The sequence below is a fragment of the Hylobates moloch genome, unplaced genomic scaffold, assembly GCF_009828535.3.
Source record: "Hylobates moloch isolate HMO894 unplaced genomic scaffold, HMol_V3 SCAFFOLD_3, whole genome shotgun sequence".
NCBI lineage: Eukaryota > Metazoa > Chordata > Mammalia > Primates > Hylobatidae > Hylobates > Hylobates moloch.
This window is the reverse complement of record NW_026652278.1, coordinates 72,401,502-72,422,779: the sequence shown is the minus strand read 5'-3', so window position 1 is coordinate 72,422,779 and position 21,278 is coordinate 72,401,502. Positions and strand designations below refer to the sequence as shown.

Sequence of the window (21,278 nt, the reverse complement as noted above, 5' to 3'; positions counted from 1 at the left end):
GACAAAAACCTCAGTTGAATGGGGACTGAGAGGATTTTCTGCAACCCTTGCTGTTCTTTTGGAACTTCTGGGCATAGCACATCTTGAGATTGGTCGTGAGGTCCCCTGTGGCCCTCCTTGGCCCTCCCCATCCCCCAGTTACAAAAGGCTGGAGGCATTGGCCGCACTTTCTGCTGGGTCAAAGAGCCTGCTGTGTGATGGATCTCGGGTCTGGTTGATCTTACTTTCTGTATGTGTCCTGTTTGCTCAAGCCTTTGGGCCAGGAGAAGTGGAACAGGAATCCTTCCCTATTAGGAGGCATCGTTGTAGAGTGGTTGAGGTGTTGGCTCTGGCGTCAGAGCCGAATGTGCATGGGAATCCCATTTTCCTAGCCATATAGTCTTTCTGACATGTTTCTCAAAGAGCGATCCTAGCACAACCCCAGTAGGGAGCTGTGGAGATTAATGAGTTGAAGGTGGAGTGTCTTTAGCACAGAACCCAGTGCTTGGGCAGTGCTTGGCACATGTCATTGCTACTTTATCTGTGTGGCCAGCCACCCCCAGGTCCTCATGGCTGTAGACTGAGACGTCTGGAGACAGAGATGGGATGTGTTGGGATGGCTCTGAGCCCCTCCTTCTGTCCTGCCGCCTCCTCTCGTCTCTCCAGCTTCCTCGAAAGCCAGGGCTGCATCTTTATGTTGCCTCGTTTACACAATGGGGATGAAAATTCAAAATTTCTTGTCTCCCCAAAGGCAGGTTACTGGGCCTGGTGGTGCTTTTCTGTTGTGAAACTGGACATTTGATGTTTCTCTGCTATTTCTTGAACTTGACTATAGCGTGGAATAGCCATTCTGAAAGTGTGGCCCGATGTCCCTGAGGTCCTTTCAGAGGGCTTGTGAGGTGAGACTGTTTTCATAATGATACTAGGTTGTCACTGATCTTTTATGCTCCCATCCTCACATGGGTTTAGAGTCTAGTTTTCTAAAGGTTCCATCCTCGGTGTGTGATATTACACAGAGATGAGACTCCAGCTGTCTCCGTGAAGCTGGATGTTAAACAGCCTGTGTAACAAAATGCAAAGCAATGATGCTGTTCCTGCCGCATTGCTTTGTTTTGTAATGGAAAGGGTGGTTAATGTCTCATAAAAAATCTTATGTGAATATATAATGGAGTTTTGATTTTTAAAAAAATAAATATTTAAAAATTCTTCTTGGTTTTAATTTCTAATCTTGTAAATTTTATTAGACATAACATCTGTGAACAAAAGCCCTTTGGAGTGCCAGATAAGTACAGAGGTCCTAAGATCCAAAAATGTGCAAGCTTTGAGGTTAATGCCTTGGGTTCTAGGACCATTTAAAGGTTTATATTCCATATTCCATAGCTCTGTGACCCGGACACACTATTTAACCTTGGTAAGGTTGTGTTTCCTGATGTGCAAAATGAGGATAACAGTGATATCTACCTTATGAGGATCGAATGGGATAATGTATGAAAAGCATTTCAAAAACTGCCACGCATGGCCGGGTGCGGTGCCTCACGCCTGTAATCCCAGCACTTTGGGAGGCCGAGGTGGGTGGGTGGATCACCTGAGGTCAGGAGTTTGAGACCAGCCTGGCCAACATGGTGAAACTCCGTCTCTACTAAATACAAAAAATTAACCGGGCATGGTGGCACATGCCTGTAATCCCAGCTACTTGGTAGGCTGAGGTAGGAGAATCGCTTGAACCCAGGAGGTGGAGGTTGTGGTGAGCCGAGATTGCACCACTGCACTCCAGCCTGGGCAACAAGAGTGAAACTCTGTCTCAAAAAAACAAAACAAAACAAAAATAAAAACCTGCCAGGCTTGCATTGCGTGCTACTGATGGTTGTTATTTGGGAGGCAGTGAGGTGTGAGGGTGAAGTGCATGTGCTTCGAATCCAGACTGCCTGGGCACTTGAGTCAATTACCTAACCTTGCTGGGCCTCAGTTTATCACCTGTGAAATGGGGACGATGTTATCAGTACACACTTGTGAGATTGTTGTGAAGGTGAAATCAATGCCTGGAATATAACCTCCCCCTGGGCTTGGTTAGAGGTTGAGTAGCAGGCAGGTTCGAAGGAGGCTTCACTTGTTGGAGAGTCAGGTAGGTTATGGTCAGTCAGATGACTCAGCACCATCACCCACCTGACCCACAAAACTGCTGGGAACAGCAGTGAAGCTGAGGGTTTCTTGGTGGAAAGGTGTGGGAAGGCTTCTGAAGCTGTAGAGGAGAACCCTTTTGGGAGAGGAGATGCTGACCCCTGGCCTCACCTCCAAAGAATATTTTGACCCCAAAGGTGTGGCCCGGAGCACAGAAATCCTGGTTGCCATGGTGCTGGTGGCTTTTAAACACAGTCTGTGTTGCTTAATGACAGGGACACATTCTGAGAAATGCGTTGTCATTTGGTAATTTAGTCGTTGTGTAAACATGAGTGTGCTTACACAAACTTAGATGGTATCTACTCCATACCTAGGCTACACCATATGGCCTGTTGCTCCTGGGCTGCAAACCTGTGCAGCATGGTACTGTACTGGCTATGGTAGGCAGTTGTAACACAATGGTAAGTATTTGTGTGTCTATACATAGAAAAGAAAAGCTGCAGCAACAGTACAGAATAAAAGATAAAAAATGGTCCACCTGTACAGGGCACTTACATGAATGGAGCTTGCAGGACCTGAAGTTACCCTGGGTGAGTCAGTGAGTGAGTGAGTGGGGAGAGAATGTAAGGGCCTAGAACATGACTGTACAGTGCTGTAGGCTTTGTAAACACTGTACACTTAGGCTATATTAGACTTATAGAAAATATTTTTCTTTCTTCAGTAGTAAAGTATAGCTTACTGTAACTTTTTAACTTTATAAACTTTATATTTTTTTAACTTTTTGACTGTTTTGTAATAACACTTAGCTTAAAACACAAACACATTGGGCCAGGTGTGGTGGCTCACGCCTGTAATCCGAGCACTTTGGGAGGCCAAGGCAGGCGGATCCCTTGAGCTCAGAAGTTTGAGACCAGCCTGGGCAACATGGTGAAACCCTGTCTCTAACAAAAAATACAAAAAAATTAGCTGGGTGTGGTGGCATATGCCTGTAGTCCCAGCTACTTAGGAGGCTGAGGTGGGAGGATCGCTTGAGCCAAGGAGGCAGAGGTTACAGTGAGCTGAGATTGCACCACTGTACTCCAGCCTGGGTGACAACAAGACCCTGTCTCAAACAAACAAACAAACAAAAAAAGAATACACACAAACAATTGTACAGCTGAATATTTTCTTTCTTTATATCCTTATTCTACAGGCTTTTTCTATTTTAAAACTGTTTAATTTTTTTGTACTTTTAAAACTTTTTTTGTTAAAAACTAAGACACAAATATATTCATATATCAGCCTAGGGCTACAGAGGGTCAGGATCAGCAAGACGTCATTAGGTGACAGGAATTTTTCATCTCCATGGTAATCTTTTAATTTATTTTTTTAGAGAGAAGTTCTTGCTCTGTCACCCAGGCTGGAATACAGTGGTGTGATCTCGGCTCACTGCAGCCTTGACCTCCTGGGCTCAGGCGATCCTCCCACCTCAGCCTCCCAAGTAGCTGTGACTCTAGGCGCGTGCCACCACACCCAGCTAATTTTTTTGTATTTTTTGTTAGAGACGGGGTTTCGCCATGTTGCCCAGGCTGGTCTCAAACTCCTGAGCTCAAGGGATCTGTGTGCCTTGGCCTCCCAGAGTGCTCGGATTACAGGCGTGAGCCACCACTCTTGGCTAATTTTTGTATTTTTTGTAGAGATGTGATTTAATCTTTTTTCTTTTAATACATATTTCTTTTGTTTCTAACTCTATTATAATCTTATGGGACCATGTCCTACATGTGGTCCATCATTGACTGAAACGTCGTTATGTGGCACATGACTGTCGTGCGTTTCAGGGGGTGCTGGAGTCAGGTGGTTGGGGTTCCACAACCTGAAAAGACTGAAAAGCACAGCACTGGGAGTTGAGGATCCTCCTCCCACTGTGGTCTGGCTTGTCATGCCTGGCCCTGAGCTCCCTATCCTCCCTGGCCCTTCTGGAAGGCCCCAAGCCACTGCTTTTGTCTTGGGGGACTCTTGGTTTGCATGAACATTTGGCCAACAAGGATCGGTGGGACAGGGGTGGTCAGGATAGCACAGAGAGTCAGAAGACCTATCATGTCCTATGCCCTTTGTGCGTTGTGTGTCCAGTGTGGAACAAACACTGTGTCCCCTGACACGAGTCAGCCTGCCAGATCCCATCCATAAATTGGATGGTTGCTGTGAGCTCCTCTGACCCCACCAAGGGTCTCTAAGGGTTGGTTGAGATACCAGGTAGACATATTGACAGGGTTCAATATAAAAGCAGCATGGATTAGTCTCTTCTCCTGGGATTAGGTGCTTTCTTCCTAGAAATGGATTTCGATCTTGTCAGAGGTGGTGGTGGCAGTGGTGGCTCTTGCCTGCTAGGAGCATAAGGTGTGGGGCTCCCTGTAGGACACTCAGTCCTAGGGTGGGTGATGAGGGCTGGTGAGGGTTAAGTAGCCTGGAGGCATCAGGACCAACTTGAATTGCGTCACACTGACCTCAGCTGGGAGCCAGCAGCCCTCCTCTTAGCCTGCACGCCCAGGCTGGTTGGGCAGGTCTGTCAGGCGGGTGGACGGCTTGCAAAAAGGGAGCCATGCAGTGTCCAGCCCTGGTCGAGGAGGGCGGGGACACGGCCCTTGGGCCCCAGCTGCCCTGGTCCTTAGTAGCGTCACTGGATTTCAGGTGCGCCTTCCTCCTCGAGCCATGCCTTCCACTCTCCTCAGGGCACAGGTTGGTCTGTCCTGCTCCATGTGCCGGGCTTAGTGGTGGGTAACAGCCGGTATTTCTGAACCAGGGGATGATGGAAGGATCACGGCCAAAATAGTTGCATCCTGGAGGTGTGAAAGCCAGGTTGGGGAGAGAGTGTGCGTCTTTAGGGTCCTTGCTGGGGCGGTTACTGGGGGTTATTGAGTGCTTGGATGCTGGAGCCAGATGCCCTGCACTCATTTTCAGTTCTACCTGCTACCCTCTGTGGCTCAGTGTTCTCATCTGTGAAAGGGGAATGCTAAGAGGACCCACTTTTTGGGGTGTCACGAATAGCTAACACAAGCCAACAGCTCAGAACAGCACCGGGAGCCTCGTGAATGCCAGATGAACGCAAGTTCACTGTATTATTCCCCTTCCACAGGCACTACCGGGAAGGCGCCGTCCCCACCACCACTCCTCACTGACCGGCAAGTGAACGAGAAGGTGGAGAACCTCTCCATTCAGCTGCGGCTGATGACCCGGGAGAGGAACGAGCTCCGCAAGCGCCTGGCCTTTGCTACGCACGGCACGGCCTTCGACAAGAGGTAGTAATCGCGCCGTCTCCCCTGCCCAGGCCCCATGGTTGGGGTTACTACCCTGATGCTGGCGCTGTCACCCGCAGACACCCCTAGCTTCTGGGGGTCCAGGCTGCGCTGCCTGAGTGTCCCCTTTCCCCCACCTCATGTCCAGAAATGCTTCCCAGGGGCAGGACCCGTAGGCTTGTGGGGCAGGTCCCCATCCCACATGTGGCAAGGCCTGTGATAGTGGTGTGCTTGTGTGCAAAGTTGGCTTGTGTGTGTGTGTGTGTCCCTACCACTGTCTCTTGTGTGTGTGTTTGTGTGTGTGTGTCCCTACCACTGTCTCCTAGACCTGCCTAAGTTGAGTGAAGCTTTATGTGGTTGGTAAACATATTAATTGTTCCCTGCCACGCATGTGTTTTATTTGTTTTTTGAGACGGGGTTTTGCTCTGTTGCCTGGGCTAGAATGCAGTGGCACAATCATGGTTCAATGTAGTTTTGACCTCCCCGGCTCAAGTGAACCTCCCACCTCAGCCTTCCGGGTAGCTAGGACTATAGGTGTGTGCCACCACGCCCAACTAATTTTTTTTTTTTTTTAATTTTTTTGTAGCAGCAGGGTCTTTCTTTGTTACCTAGGCTGGTCTTGAGCTTCTAGGCTCCAGTGATCCTCCTGCCTTGGCCTCCTGGAGTGCTGGAATTACAGGCGTGAGCCACAGTGTCTGGCCCCATATGATGTGTTTTAAACAGAGCACATTCTACCTGGTGTCTTTGTTGCTTTGAAGAAAATTTTTGCTGCTTTTGTTGTGATTTAGAGGTAGATACAAGGGAACGGTGGCCCATAGGGTGGGGCAGAGAGAGTCTTTATCTACCTGCATGATCTAAGAGGACTTTCTGGGAAGGAGGAGAGCCAGAGAGTGGTTTATCCTTTAGCTCCCATGCTGGTAGAGGTCTGGAGGGGAGAGGGGCTTGGTGTAAACACTTCAATTTCACCTCTTTCCTTCAGGAGCAAGGGTCTGTGCCTCTGGGATTATGCTAGGGCTGCAGAGCCTGATCCCTGAGCTTGTATTCATGAGGATATGCCCCTCAGTCAGTTGGCCCGAAGGCAGGATAAGTGAAGACGTGGATGTGCTAGCACATGAGAGTTGGCACACTATGGCCCACCGGCCCACTGCCTGTTTTATAAATGAAGTTTTATTGGAACACAGCCATGCTCATTGGTTACAAAGTGTCTATGACTGCTTTCCTGCTACAAAGGCGGAATTGAGTGGTTGCAACAGAAACTATGTAGTGTGCAAAGCCTAAAGTATTTACTGTGTGGCCTTTTGCAAAAAAAGTTTGCTGACCTCTGCTCTAGAAAAAGGGTCCTCAAACTTGAGCGTGCACCAGAATCATCCACAGAGATTGTTAATGCACAGATCATTGCCTCTCTTTCCCTCCCTTCAGAACACCTGACTCAGGAGGGCTGGGGCTGGGGCTAGGCCTGAGAATGTCTATTTGTGACAAGTTCCCAGGTGATATTGTGCTGCAGGTCTGGGAACCCCCTCTGAGATCACTGCTCATGGCCAGTGTTCTTAACCTTGGTTGCACATTGGAATCCCCTGGGGAGTTTTTAAAAAATCCTCACGTTTGGGTCTTACCCTCAGATATGCTAATGTAATTGATCTGGGCATTGGTATTTTAATGTGTACCCAAGATTGAGAGTCACTGTTCTAAAGAGAGGAGAAATTTCTTTTCTTTAATATTTTATTTTTATTTATTTATTAATTATTTTTGAGACAGGATCCTCTCTGTTGCCCAGGCTGGAGTGCAGTGGTGTGATCTCGGCTCACTGCATCCTCAACCTCCTGGGCTCAAGTGATCCTCCCACCTTAGCCTCCTGAGTAGCTGGGACTACAGGCACATGCCACCACGCCAGGCTAATTTTTGTATTTTTTTCTAGAGGTGGGGTTTCACTATGTTGCTCAGGTTGGTCTCAAACCCCTGGCTTCAAGTGATCCACCTGCCTCGGCCTCCCAAAGTGCTGGGATTCCAGGTGCGAGCCACCACGCCGAGCCGACAGAGAAGAGACATTTCATCACAGGTTTCTGGTGGACTCAGACCTGTTGTACAGACTCCTGGGAGTTCCTACAGAACAAGTTGGCACCTTCTCAGCTCTCCAGGCCCATGCAGAGAGCTCAGGCAACCAGGGCTCCCTCCATCCTGGGGATTCTGATTCTGTGGGTCTGAGTGAGGCCAGGGTATCTGAGTTTAACAAACACCCAGGTGTGTGTGGTGCATAGAAGACCAGTATTGGGGAACCACTGGGGTGGCCTAATCCAGGACCTGGCTTCCCCGTCCATGTGAATCCTGGGGCCTGTGTTCATGGGGCCATTCGCTCTCTGGGCCAGGCCCTACCACAGGCTGAATCCTGACTATGAGAGGCTGAAGATCCAGTGCGTGCGAGCCATGTCGGACCTGCAGAGCCTGCAGAACCAGCACACCAACGCCTTGAAGAGGTGTGAGGAGGTGGCCAAGGAGACTGACTTCTACCAGTGAGTGAGGCCTGCTTGGCCAGGGCCCCCAACACCCATAGACAGCTGCCTTTGCCCTTCTTTTCTCTGGACTTAGTAGCTAGGGGTTCTGGTTCTAGTCCCGTCCCTGTGCAAGCAGCAAGCAGTCTACCTACAGCAAGTGGATTTGTGCCTTTGGGCCCCAGTTTTCCTAAGTGTAAAACAAGGCTATTAATCCTTCACATCTTATTGCCAGCTTCAGAGACCTGGCAGACAGGAAAGTGATTCAGAACATGCAGCAGGGATCAGGCAGGCCTCTGGGTCTCTGTCCAGGGGCCCTACTGCAGCTTCTTCCTGTAGGATAGGCCCAAGGGGTGTTTCCCTTTGGTCTCCCAGCACCCCCCTGAGGGTCTTTGCCTGTCCACCTGCTGATATCTGCCCAGGCCCCAGTATTTGGAGGCACTAGGTCTGTACCAGAGGGGCCTGTCTCCCTTCCCTGGAGATACATGTGCCCTTTTTGGTGTCAGGTTTGTAAGTGGTAATTTGGATGTTTCTCGAATTGGGTTGTTAGCAGGTTTTGGCTTGCCTCTGAGTGCTGCAGACCTAGCTGCCATTGGCTCCTGTCTGCTGTATCTACAGGAAGTGTTGGGACCTGAGGCTGGTGATGCCCTGGGGTGGGGCGGGGTGTGAGGGGCTGGCTGGGGCTCACTGAGCATGTACTGGGTGTTTCAGCACACTCCACAGCCGGCTCCTGAGTGACCAGACTCGGCTGAAGGATGACGTGGACATGCTGAGGCGGGAGAATGGGCAGCTGCTGCGGGAGCGAAACCTGCTGCAGCAGTCGTGGGAGGACATGAAGCGGCTCCACGAGGAGGACCAGAAGGAGATCGGTGACCTCCGTGCCCAGCAGCAGCAGGTAGGCCCAGCCCCTGGAGACTGGCCATTTCTCCCAAGTAGTCCTCATTCCTTTTAATGGAGAATAGTATTGAGAAGTAAATGCTGGGCCGGGCACGTTGGCTCATATCTGTGATCCCAGCGCTTTGGAAGACCAAGGTGAGAGATTACTTGAGATGAGCCTGGGCAACATGGCAAGACCCCATCTCTTAAAAAAAAAAAAAAAAAATTAGCTGGACATGGTGGCACACCTGTAGTCCTAGCTACTCAGGAGGTTGAGGCAGGAGGATCATTGGAGCCCAGGAATCTGAGGTTATAGTGAGCTATGATCACGCCACTGCACCCCAGCCTGGACGATGGAGTGAGACTTTGTCTCTAAAAAAAAAAAAACAACAGCCAACCAAGTGCTGGATGTGCTTGTAGCTTGAGTTAGCACTGTTTCCCGGCCCTCTCAGTGGAAAGAAGTAGGGAGTAGCTAAGTGTACACATACACACAGGCACATATACATACACATATGTATATCTTTATTTCTATATCAGACATGTAGATTGAAAGCCATGAGTTCACATTGACACTTTCAGTTCTAATCCAAGACCACAGGTTCATTTTGGTTTCCACTTCTTTTATTTTTGTAACTTCCTTTAAAAACATCAGTGACAAGGCTGGGCGTGGTAGCTCACAGCTGTAATCCCAGCCCTTTGGGAGGCCGAGGCAGGCAGATCACGAGGTCAGGAGATCGAGACCATCTAACATGGTGAAACCCTGTCTCTACTAAAAATACGAAAATTAGCCGGGTATGGTGGCATGTGCTTGTAGTCCCAGCTACTCGGGAGGCTGAGGCAAGAGAATGGCGTGAACCCAGGAGGCGGAGCGTGCAGTGAGCCAGGATTGCGCCACTGCATTCCAGCCTTGGTGACAGAGCGAGACTCCTCCTCAAACAAACAAAAAAACAGTGAAAAATGTGATTCCTATTATTCTTTTTTTTTTTTTTTTTTGGGACGGAGTCTCGCTCTGTCGCCCAGGCTGGAGTGCAGTGATGTGATTTTGGCTCACTGCAACCTCTGCATCCTGGGTTCAAGCGATTCTCCTGCCTCAGCCTCCTTAGTAGCTGGGACTACAGGCACATGCCACCATACCTGGCTAATTTTTGTATTTTTAGTAGAGACAGGGTTTCACCATGTTGGCCAGGATGGTCTCGATCTCCTGACCTCATGATCCACCCACCTTGGCCTCCCAAAGTGCCGGGATTACAGGTGTGAGCCATCATGCCCAGTTGATTCCTGTTATTCTTAATTTGTTTACTTGGTCAATCCCCCATGTGTAGCTGCCTCCCATACCCTCTGCAGTCCCCCATCCCGTTCCCATCCCCTCCTGACCCTTTGTGGGCTCTTCCACCCTATGTCTTCTCTCTGTCAGGCCTGGTCTCCTCATGCCATGCCAGGACCCACTCCTCATTCCATGCCAGCTATGATATCCCCTCTGGGGTGACCTGCCCCAGTGTAGGTCCTTGTCTTGCTCTGCTTTGCCTAATGGCTTTAAGGTTTAATTGTTTAGATCAAAGGAGTATTCCATATTCCAGTGAAACCGTATTCCGTTGAAAAACTTGCTTCTGTTGAAAAACTTGCTGTTTATTTTCCTTTCTCCGATATTGACTGAGGTTTTATGTGGAGTAACCAGGGCAGGCTCAGCAAGGGACCCTAAGATGGATATACTTGGAGCTATTAGAGGTATTTTTTGTGTGCCCTCTGATTAGTGGAATCGGTTGTGTGAGGTCAGGCCCAGTGACTGGGGCAGAGGTTGGTATTTAGCCCATAGGTCTTGACTGAGCCTTGGTAATGGAAAGCCGGCAGCAGGAAGGCTGTCCCTTCTTGCACCTGCTGCATGGCTCAGAGAAGCTGCGACAACACCCTTCCCACACTTTATAGGTTCAGGAGGTGGGGGTGGTCCTCTTAGAGCATTTCTCTAAGGATGAAATGAGAGAGTAGAAAGTGCTGTGCTAGCTCTGGTCAGTACTGCCCACAACCCATTCCCCCTGCAGGGACCCTTCCTTGTGCATGTCAGTGGAGCTTCGTAGAGCAAACAGATTTAAAGACTGTAGGTTTTCAGTTTCTAAAGAGGCAAAAATATTTTTAACCTCAGAAGAAATCCTTTGGAGGAATCTTGCATGTGAAGCAGGTAAGGATGGCGGTACTGTGTCGAAACAAAGCTCCCAGGAAGCTGCCCGAGGGGATGGCCCTCTAAGGCTTCGAGCCCCTTATCTGCTCTGGGGGCGTGGTAACTTCCCCCACCTGAGGGCAGGCGGCCCCTCCCGGCCTTCACCTGCACCCTGCCGTATGCTTTGTTTTCTTGCTGTTTTGCCTGCTGGCAGTTTGTTCTTCTTGGTCTACACTTGGCTGAGGTAACCTTTTGCCTTGGGGTTTAGTTTGGATTCTATACTTCCTTGAGAGAGTCATCATTTCAGAGGTGTATGTGGCTCCACCTCGGTCCAAGGGAAGCCCCACAGCCTTGCTAGAAAGTGTGAGGTTGGCACATCTCAGTGCAGCAGAATTGGCCTATATGGCTGTCATGAAGACACTGCCTGGAAGGCACTGGCGCCGCATGCCCATGTGTATGAGGCGCTCAGTCAGTGTTGTGGTCGTTAATGATATTATTCTAATCCTGTCAAGTCTGGGTTTAAATCTGTCTCATCCAGGATGTGTAGAAATTGGAACCTGTATACATTGTGGGTGGGAATAAATGATACAGCCACTGTGAAAGGAAGCTGAGTGATTCCTCAAAAAACTGTTTTAAACAGAGCTAACAGGTGACCTCCCAGCGACACTCCTAGGTGTGCACCCAGGAGAACTGAAAATATACATCCACACAGAAACTTGAGGTGTGAATATTCATAGCAGCCCCAAACCGGTAACAACCCAAAGGTCCACTGACTGATGAATGGATAAATAAAATGTGATCTATCCATTCAATGGAATATTATTCAGCATAACAAGGAATGCAGTACTGATCCATGCTATAATGTGTTTGAACTTCAAAAACATGACAGCCAATGAAAGAAACCAGCCACAAAAGACCGCAAACTATGATTCCAGGTACAAGAAATGTCCACAACAGGGAAATCTATGTAGACACAAAGCAGATTTGTGGTTGTCTTGGGCTTGGGGTTTGGGAAGTGACTGCTAATGGGTACTGGTTTGTTTTTGGGGTGATAAAAATGTTCTGGAATTAGATAGTGGTAGTGGCTGCACAACTTTGTGGATTCATAACCTTGTGAATATATTAAACACTGAATTGCACACTTTGTGTGGTATGTAAATTATAACTCAGAGAGGGAAAAAAAAAAAAAGACTCAGAATTTCACCTTGTCATAAAAAGAGAAATCCAGGCTGGGTACAGTGGCTCACCCCTGTAATCCCAGCACTTTGGAAGGAGCAGGAGGATCCCTTGATTCCAGGAGTCCAAGATCAGCCTGGGCAACATAGACTATCTCTACAAGAAATTGTTTAATTGAAAAAATTGTTTTTTAGAAAGAGCACTCTGCCCTCAAGAAGCGTAAAGTTTCCTTGCCTCCCATTCTCTGACTTTCTTGAGCACCTGCTCAGCTTTACAGACATTCAGACTGAGGCGTCCCTCCCACCCCCGTCCCCCTCTCCCTTTCCTGTCTGTCTCACAGGGGAGGGTCTTCCTCCCCCACCCTGCAGCCCATTCCCTGCTCTCTTTTTCCTACCGCTGTGGTCCTTGGCAGCAGGGGCTGGGGTAGGGATGCATCCTGGTCATTGGGGTCCCCCAGGCCAGTTCAGCTGGACCAGTGCCTCTCAGCAAACGCCACCTCCAGACCCCACCAGGAGAAGAGGCCTGGCTGCCACAGGGAGCAGGGCTGGGAGCATCTCAGAGCTGCTGGGCGGCCAGCCCCGCATCCCGGCATCCTGGGCCCTCTTGCCTTCGTCAGGCGTGGGGTGGATGCCTGGCTGTGGGATGCCCAGGTGGCAGTAGGCCAGCAGCAGAGGAAGCGGGGATATGGGGATGGCCACAGGCTTGTTCCCCGCTGGGCCCGAGGGCAAAGGTCAACCTCTCTGGACAAGGGCAGTTTTGTTGCCGGGTTCCTCCCACGCCTTGTAAACTTGAAGAGGCCCTTGCAGGGTAAATGGTGCTGTTTGACTTGCATGTTTGCTTGAGGGATTTGTGGGGCTTCCTGGCCCTCTGCATGATTTATCTCAGAGGAAATGAGGCAGCCCTGGGGGAGGGGGCGCCGTGGTTGAGAGCAGCACACAGGTGTTTTGTCTGTATGTGTGTTTTGCTGGGGAGGGCCTCTGCCTGGCATCCCCATCTCTGGGTTTGGGCAGTCTGAGTGCGCCTTCTTGGATTCTTCTAGGCTGTGTCAAGAATGCCCAGAAGACCCTGACAAGGCTTGGTTGGGGAATCTAAGTAGAGGGTGTTTCTGCATCTTTTTTTCTTTACTAAAATAGTGCGTATTCTTCAGTTAAAATAGAAAAAAATCTTCAACCAATGTGGGCAGCCACCCACCTCCTCAGACCCAGCCTAGCTTTGTGGAAATGACCATCCTCTGTGTAAACTCTTGGGATGGATGTGTATCCTTGTAGATTTTTTTTTAAATGTCACATTTAATACCCATGTACTTTTGTTTTTTATTCCCTGAAACCTACTTTAAAAAAAATATCCTACAATATATCATGGGTTTCCTTACATTTTCTGTGAATTTGCACATCCAAAAGGGTCCTTGCTTGTTTTGTTGTCTGTCAGGTGTTAATCGAATTCTGGGAGCGTCTTGGTGGTCAACATCTTCCCGTGTTTACAAACCATGTTTCAGTGGACACACATGTCTTTGTGCTCTTTTGCACACACGTTTTGAAGTTTGAGCCTTACAGGAGAATTCCTGGGACCAGGGCAGTGCACATGTTCTCCTAGGTCCTGCCAATCTATTTGGGAAACCTCTCAGACCCCGAGAGTCTTCTCTCTCCTCTTCCTTGCCCTTTCCCCTGTCTTTAAAATATACTTTCTCTTGTAATTCATGAAAGTCGATTTTCTTGTCCCAGGTATCCTGAATGAATGCCCTTTGATGGGCCTGGAGGAAGGAAGCAGGAGAGGGGTTTCCTGGTGGCTGAAGGGCATGCCTTACAGAGAAGCCCACAGAGGAGTGTTCTGACCAGTGTAGGGTACAGGTAGGAGGGTTGGTCCCTTCCTGGCCTCCCTGCTGGGAACAGCTCAGACTATGGCTGTCTTTGTGCCTCCCCTGTGCAACTTCCACCCGTTTCTCCTAAGCCCCTTGAACTCACAGGCCAACTGTCCTGTGCTCAGGCTGGAGGGGCATAGTCTCTAAAGACTGCTGCCTGCCTGAGTGAGAAGTTGACATTCAGGCCAGGCTCAGGGGCTGACACCTGTAATCTTAGCAATTTGGGAAGCCAAAGTGGATGTATCACTTGAGTCTAGGAGTTCAAGACCAGCCTGGGCAACATAGTGAGACCCCCATCTCTACAAAAGATAAAAAATTAGCCAGGTGTGGTGGGGTGTGTCTGTGATCCCAGCTACTTGGGAGGCTGAGGCAGGAGGATCACTTGAGCCTGGGAGGTTGAGGTTGCAGTGAACTATGATCACTTTAATTTTAGAATTCTGGGCCAAATTTAAATGTTCTCTCTTCATTAGCTTTTGCTGGGAAGCTAAACATTTGACTGTAGTTAAGTGTGTGTGTGTGCACTCGTGTGTGCACGTGCATGTGGAAATACCTACCAAGAACATAATCCTCTAATGGTGAGAGGGAAAAATTCTAGACCAATAGATTTAGTTTTTTGGATTCTCTGGAGTTAACCGTGACCTGGTTCCCCAGCTTTGTTCAGAGGCTGTTGGTTACATAGCACAGGCCTGGCACTGCGTCCTGTTTGTAGAGAAAGGGTGAGAGGTGTTTGGGGGCTTGCGAGCCTCTTAGAGTATCTGGATGCTGCCCTGTGGGAACAGGTTATTCTGTTTGACTCCAAGGCTAGAGTGAGAACCTGAGGTTAGGAGTTGCAGGGAGGCGGAGTAGCTCCAGGTGAGCACGACCCTATCCCAAGGAGCTTTCACTTGTGGAGCGGGCCAAGGGTGGCGGTCATCGTGGTGGAAGCAAGCAATATGGGGCCTGATCTCTCTCTCGGTCTTCTGACCCGAGGATCCTACCATGTTATGAAGGCTGGGGGGAGCAGCAGAAAGGACCTCGAGGTCTGCGCTGGGATTTCCCTGACCCACCGTGTCGCACTGGGAATTCGTGGCCCACTCTCATGGCTCTTGCTGGCAGCCTGATTCACACGGCCCTGAAACGTCCCTGGATTGTCACACAGGCCCGGATCCAGGCCCCTCAAGGTTAGCCGTTCAGGGGACTGCAAAGAGGCCGAACCATGGTATAGACTCCTGATTCTGCCGTGCACTGGTGGAGGTGGGTTCTGCAGGCTACCGCCGAGAACCGGGCTTTGTGTCATTTCAAGGCTGCCTTTAGAATGAGTTTGTTTCTGAGCTGAGAAGGCGGGAAGCTGCTGCAGGAGAGTGTTGGCTCGTCTCCCCGCGGCTGCCACCTTGTGGGGAACTCAGGCAATGGCAGCCTCCTTTGTTCCCCAGCAAACCAGACTCATTTGGAGCCAATGGGGTTCTCACTTGGCTTAGGGGATGTTTAGAGAGTAAAACATTTGAGGTAATTTTTTTTTTTGAGACACAGTATTGCTCTGTCACCCAGGCTGCGGTGCAGTGGCACAATCTTGGCTCACTGCACGTTCAAGTAATTCTCCTGCCTCAGCCTCCTCAGTAGCAGGGATTCCAGGTGCCTGCCACCACGCCCGGCTAATTTTTGTATTTTTAGTAGAGGCAGGGTTTCACCATGTTAGCCAGGCTGGTCTCGAACTTCCAACCTTGTGATCTGCCCGCCTTGGCCTCCCAAAGTGCTGGGATTACAGGCGTGAGCCACTGCGCCTGGCTTGAAGTAATTTTTAATTGGCATTTTTGAGGTATTGTTCACCAATCAGGGCAATCCAGTTTAGATGCTGGACCTTTCCAGACATGGGTAGAAGGCGTTGGTTGACTAGATGTCAGGAGTGTCCTTCATTGACCAGGTATGGTCATGGGTGAGCCCATTCTTTTTTTTTGAGACAAAGTCTCGCGCTTGTCACCCAGGTTGGAGTGCCATGGCGCGATCTCGGCTCACTGCAACCTCTGCCACCTGGGTTCAAGTGATTCTCCTGCCTCAGCCTCCCAAGTAGCTGGGATTACAGGTGCCTGCCACCACACCCAGCTAATTTTTGTACATTTAGTAGAGACAAGGTTTCACCATGTTGGTCAGGCTGGTCTCAAACTCCTGACCCCAGGTGATCTGCCTACCTCGGCTTCCCAAAGTGCTGGGATTACAAGCGTGAGCTACTGTGCCTGGCCAGGTGTTTTTTTTTTTTAAAGAAAAATTTTAGATGTAGAGTGGGCACTGTCAGTGAGGTTCTGTTTCTCAGTGTGCATTCCTGTTTTGCAACAGTGATGCCATTTTACAAAACAGTGAAGATTTTGACTGCCTGAGATACCTGTGTACTGCTTTTTAAAATAAGTTATATATTTTTGGTATACTAGTAAGATTTCCCTTGAAAGAAAATGTTCTGCTTTAAAAATAAATAAAGGAAAAAGAACGAGCCTGAAATGAACCAATCCTCCCTCCCTCTCTCCCTCCCTTCCCTCTCTTCCCTCTTTCTCTCTCTCTCTTTCTCTTTCTCCTCCCCTTCCTTCCCTTCTTCCCTCCATTTCTCCCTGTTCCTTGACTTCCTCTTTAAGAGTCTACAGTCCTAGAATCTAATGCTTAGGTCTTAGAGGGAGGAGCTTACTTTCTTGTTGCTATGAGTCTGACTTTTAAATTAAGCCCTCTTTTGCTTTTTGTGTTTTTCGTGTTTATTGAGAGCTGACCCTAACTCCAAAGGGAATATTCCATTGTCCCAGGTTCTGGTTCTCTAGGCTGCAAACACTTGATAACCCAGGCTCCCACTGAATGAGCCAGGGGATTCCTCGGCTGTTGGAGCTGGAAGGGCCAGACGAGCTTTCCTGGTCTAGCCTTGGCATTTGAGGAATCCGGAAGCTGAAACCCAGAGAGGTGGAGTGACTCACCCCAGGGCTCAGATTCCATGAGGTGCTTAGCCGAAGCCAGCAGCCCCCCTGGCGACCTCTTAACTCATCTTCTTGGTTTGTTTTTTTCTCTATAACAGCACCCCAAATGAACTTTAGTGCCTGTCATTTGGAGTAGAATGCTGTCTAGCTTAAAACCCTCCACAGCTTCCTGTCTCACTCAGAAGACAATCTTCACTGTGAGGCCTGTGGCCATGGCCACCCCCATGCCCATGCCCACTTCTCCAGGTCCCCTTTGAAGCCACCTCCCCTTGTGCATTGGGCTCCTGCGACTCCACCCTGCCCCTCTCTTTGTCCCTAGAACACGCTGCAGGCCCTGCCTCTGGGCCTTTGCCCCTGCCCTCCCCTCTGCCCGGTGTGCTCTCTCTGCTCTTCTTCATTTGCCTCTGAATTCTGAAGTCACCTTCTTCAACAACCATTTTCAGCCTTAGCCTCCCTCACAGCCCTCCACTCTGCTGCTCAGATGGCTCTCTCCAGCCCATTATTCTGTTTTATTTTTTATTTTCTTGATAGTTCTTACCTTGCTCTGAAGTTACTTTATTTGGCCTATCTGTGTGTCCACACCCTCCAAATTAGGATAAAAGGCCCACAGGGCACAGCCTCTTTCTGTCCTGTCTGGCATCACCAGCCCCTAGAACAGTGCTAGACACATTAGCTACTTGCATGGGATGCAGGGGGACCCTACACCATTGAGGGTCACCCTAGGGCTTTTGAGAGTCTTTAGGTCCGATTTACATAACCTGATTCTGGGCTATATGACTTTCTGGGAGGACTCACAAGATTCAGTATGTAATTATACTCAATGGCTGACATTTATTACAACAAAAATACACAAAGCAAAGTTGGCAAAGGGGGAAAGGTGTGTAAGGCAAAGTCCAGGGGAAACTGGGCCTGAGTTTCCAAGAGTCCTCTTCTGGTGGAGTTTCACCGGATGCACTTAATTCCTCCAGCATGGAATCACAGCAACACACAAGAAGTGCTGGCCTCCACGGAGGCCCATTAGAGACTCAGTGCCCAAGTGTCTTACTGGGGGGCTGGTCATGTAGGAACCCCTGCCTAGCATGTACCCAGATTCTGGACTCCCAGAAGAAAGCAGGTTTCAGCATAAGCCACTTTGTTTGTACAGGCTCAGTACCAGAGCTGCTTATATCACTGGAAGAAAAGTTTTACATCAGCCTAGAGAACTGTTTACTCTTCAGGTTCCTAGACACCATTCAGTAGGGTCAACCTTGCAAGCAGGCCTTTCTAAGCATATAGAAATCTCAGGTCAGCTGTGTTAACTGTTCTGCACAATACTTAGTAAATACTTGTGACTGAGTGAATCTAAATGAATCAGCCCAGTGTGACTGCAGGGCCTGGAGAATTGGACCTCAAGACTCTCAAAAGCCTTAGGGTGACCCCCGCCCCTTGCAATCAGTCTCACCCTCAGATAGACAAAAATGAGAGTGGGATCCCAGGTCTCCTCCACCACCTCCCCCAGACCCTTGGTAAGTGAAACTGTCTGGTCTCCAGGTGTTGAAGCACAACGGGTCATCCGAGATTCTCAACAAGCTGTATGACACGGCCATGGACAAGTTGGAGGTGGTCAAGAAGGACTATGACGCGCTTCGGAAGAGGTACAGTGAGAAAGTCGCCATCCACAACGCAGACCTGAGCCGCCTGGAGCAACTGGGGGAGGAGAACCAGCGGTTGCTGAAGCAGACAGAGATGCTGACCCAGCAGAGGGACACGGCCATCCAGCTGCAGCACCAGTGTGCCCTCTCCCTGAGGAGGTAGGGCTAGGGCCACGGCGGGCCGGGGGCAAATGGGTCCTATAAGGTTCCCAGCCACCGCCAGGGGATGAGAACAGCATGAGTTATTGTGCTTTTTCAATCAAAAAATGCTTCTGACCAGGAAACATTTTTTTTTGATGCTGAATCTGTCTTGGGAATCGTGGCTCTCTCCTGCCATCTGAACATCCCTGTTTACCTTCGGGTTCACGGACACCATTCAGTGGTTAGCCTTGCAAGTGGGCCTTTCTGAGCGTGTAGAAATCTCAGGTCTGCCGTGTTAACTGCTCTGCACAATACTTAATAAATACGGGTGTGTTCTGAGCATCCTGTTTCTTTGGTCGCTGCCATGCTCTTCTCCCCTCTGTGGCAGTCGCCCACCTAGCAAATAGGAAAGTTAATTATCTGGGGCATGTGTCTTCTGTCATCTTTAGAGATGTGATATATGCCCTCAAACTATTTTGCAGAGGATGTGCCTGTGAATCACCAGTTCTCTGGGGCATGTATCAGTTTCACATGAAAAGTGCTCTTTGGGGATAAATAGGTTTGAGCATTGCCAGGTTGAACCCAGACAGATGTCTCTGCTGCAGGACTTCTCAGAGCCCCCTCAGTGTGGTGTTGTGCAGTAGACAGACTCTCCAAGAGGGGGCCAAGATGCAGAGTTTCCCAAACATAAGACATCAGATAATATACTTTTTTAGGGGTAATGGAGCTCCATGCAGAACCAGTGTCTATGGAGCACACTGAGAATGGCTGGTCTGGAGCCATGGGCTCTGATTTGCAGGCTGCCTGTGTGGAAGATGCCCCCCGGCCTGGAAGGACCGAGCTGTGCTCTTCGAGCGAACTTGATGACCTTGTCACGGGGCTGTACTGTTCGTAACTGTGAAATGAGGCGGTTTGACTAAATGATCGTTAAGGCCTCTTTATGCTGTTATCCTGGCATTGTTTTGTTTTTATTATTTTAAAAAATTAATGTGGCTTGACTGTGGGAGAAATATGCTGTTGTTTCTAGTGGAGTGGAGGGCATGATGTCCTCAGTTCAACTCCTGGCATTTGTAAAGGGCTGAGAAAAATTCCAGGTCCGGGGGCACTGGTACTCCATGACTTTTCTCTCTTGGGGGTGGAGAGAGTGACTTCACTTGAAACTTCACGCTTGACTGTCCAGCACAGTAGAGCTGGCTGGAGGCAGCAGCACAGCCGGCCACTGACCGAGCAGGGCCCCCGCCCCTCCCACGTCTCGCCGCCTCTCTCGCCAGGTTTGAGGCGATCCACCATGAGCTGAACAAGGCCACGGCGCAGAACAAGGACCTGCAGTGGGAGATGGAGCTGCTGCAGTCAGAGCTGACCGAGCTGAGAACCACGCAGGTGAAGACAGCAAAGGAGTCGGAGAAATACAGGGAGGAGCGGGACGCTGTGTACAGCGAGTACAAGCTCATCATGAGTGAGCGTGACCAGGTCATCTCTGAGCTGGACAAGCTGCAGACCGAAGTGGAGCTGGCCGAGTCCAAGCTCAAGAGCAGCACATCTGAGAAGAAGGCAGCCAATGAGGAGATGGAGGCGCTGCGGCAGGTAGGTGGGTGGGCCGGTGGCTGGCTTTCAGCCTGTCCTACAGCGTCCCGGGAAGAGGGGCTGCAGAGTGCATGGTGTCCGGATTAGACGCCTCCTGAGTTGGAGTAAAGGGCTTCTCATTGGAGGCCTAAGTGCAAGCTGGGTTATCAGACACTGCCAAGGTAACTCCTGAGCTCATGCTTAATGCCCAGCTCTAGTCTCGATTACAGGGGACAAGGGGGGAGGGCGAGCCAGACACAGTCGTGGATGCCCAGAGCTTACACACCAGGAAGAGTCAGATGACACACACCAGCACTCTCACACCCAAACCCACTGCTACGTAATTGCAGATCAGTCCCATGCTGAAAGTCAGTGATATCTCAAGGACTTGCTTATTATGAAGCAAGATACCAAGGCCAAGTTCCCAAAGCCATAGATACGTTAGGCCTCTTGTGTCTGGAAGAGCACCCTCAGGGGCCCTTTTTCACCAGCAGTGTGCATCTGCTCAAATCTGCTCTTGAAAAAGTATTTCAGGCTCCTGCTGGGAAGATGTGCTAGTAGGCTGAGCCCAACATTCTTCTCCTAAAGCCTTGCTCTCTGGGGGCCACACCTCCAGGTTTGGGGGGCTGGGCCCTTCCAGGGTTGGGGGGCTGGGATGTTTGGTAGCATTGGATTGGGCCACCTAGCTCAACTCCTGGGTGGCCAATGTGGATTTTCTGTCTCCTTCCTACCTGTCAACCTCTCCTCATCATGGAGCTCCTTGCCCTAGGTCTAGCTGAGCCCTGCTGGGGCTTGGATGGGCCCATGGAGATTCCCTTCAGTCTATGTTGTGTGTGGCTCTGATTAGAGCTTCTGGACTTGATCACAACAGATTTTTTTCCTATCAGAATAGTTCTCAGATATTCACATCCCTCTATTCTTCTGCCTTTCTGTGCAGGTCAGTTAGAATGCAGCTTTCAAAGGTGGTTTATGAGAAGCAAAAAGCAAGGCGTTTAAAGGTCAGGCAGATTGGCAGGGCTGGTATGCATTGGATCATTACTACCAGGTCCTGCTGTACCAAGTGTGAGGCAGGTGATGCCCAAGGGGTGACCAGCATGTC

The 21,278-nt window shown here is 49.8% G+C and overlaps 1 protein-coding gene across 1 annotated transcript in view; it reads left to right on the top strand.

The window, feature by feature from the left end:
• DLG5 (discs large MAGUK scaffold protein 5) overlaps window positions 1-21,278 on the top strand; it is a 135,586-nt gene that overhangs the window by 63,177 nt on the left and 51,131 nt on the right. Inside the window, exons 3-7 of the mRNA XM_032141144.2 lie at window positions 5,210-5,372; window positions 7,733-7,876; window positions 8,567-8,750; window positions 18,375-18,634; window positions 19,888-20,200. Of these exons, the coding sequence (XP_031997035.1) occupies window positions 5,210-5,372; window positions 7,733-7,876; window positions 8,567-8,750; window positions 18,375-18,634; window positions 19,888-20,200 (1,064 nt within the window). The remainder of the gene's footprint in view (window positions 1-5,209; window positions 5,373-7,732; window positions 7,877-8,566; window positions 8,751-18,374; window positions 18,635-19,887; window positions 20,201-21,278) is intronic.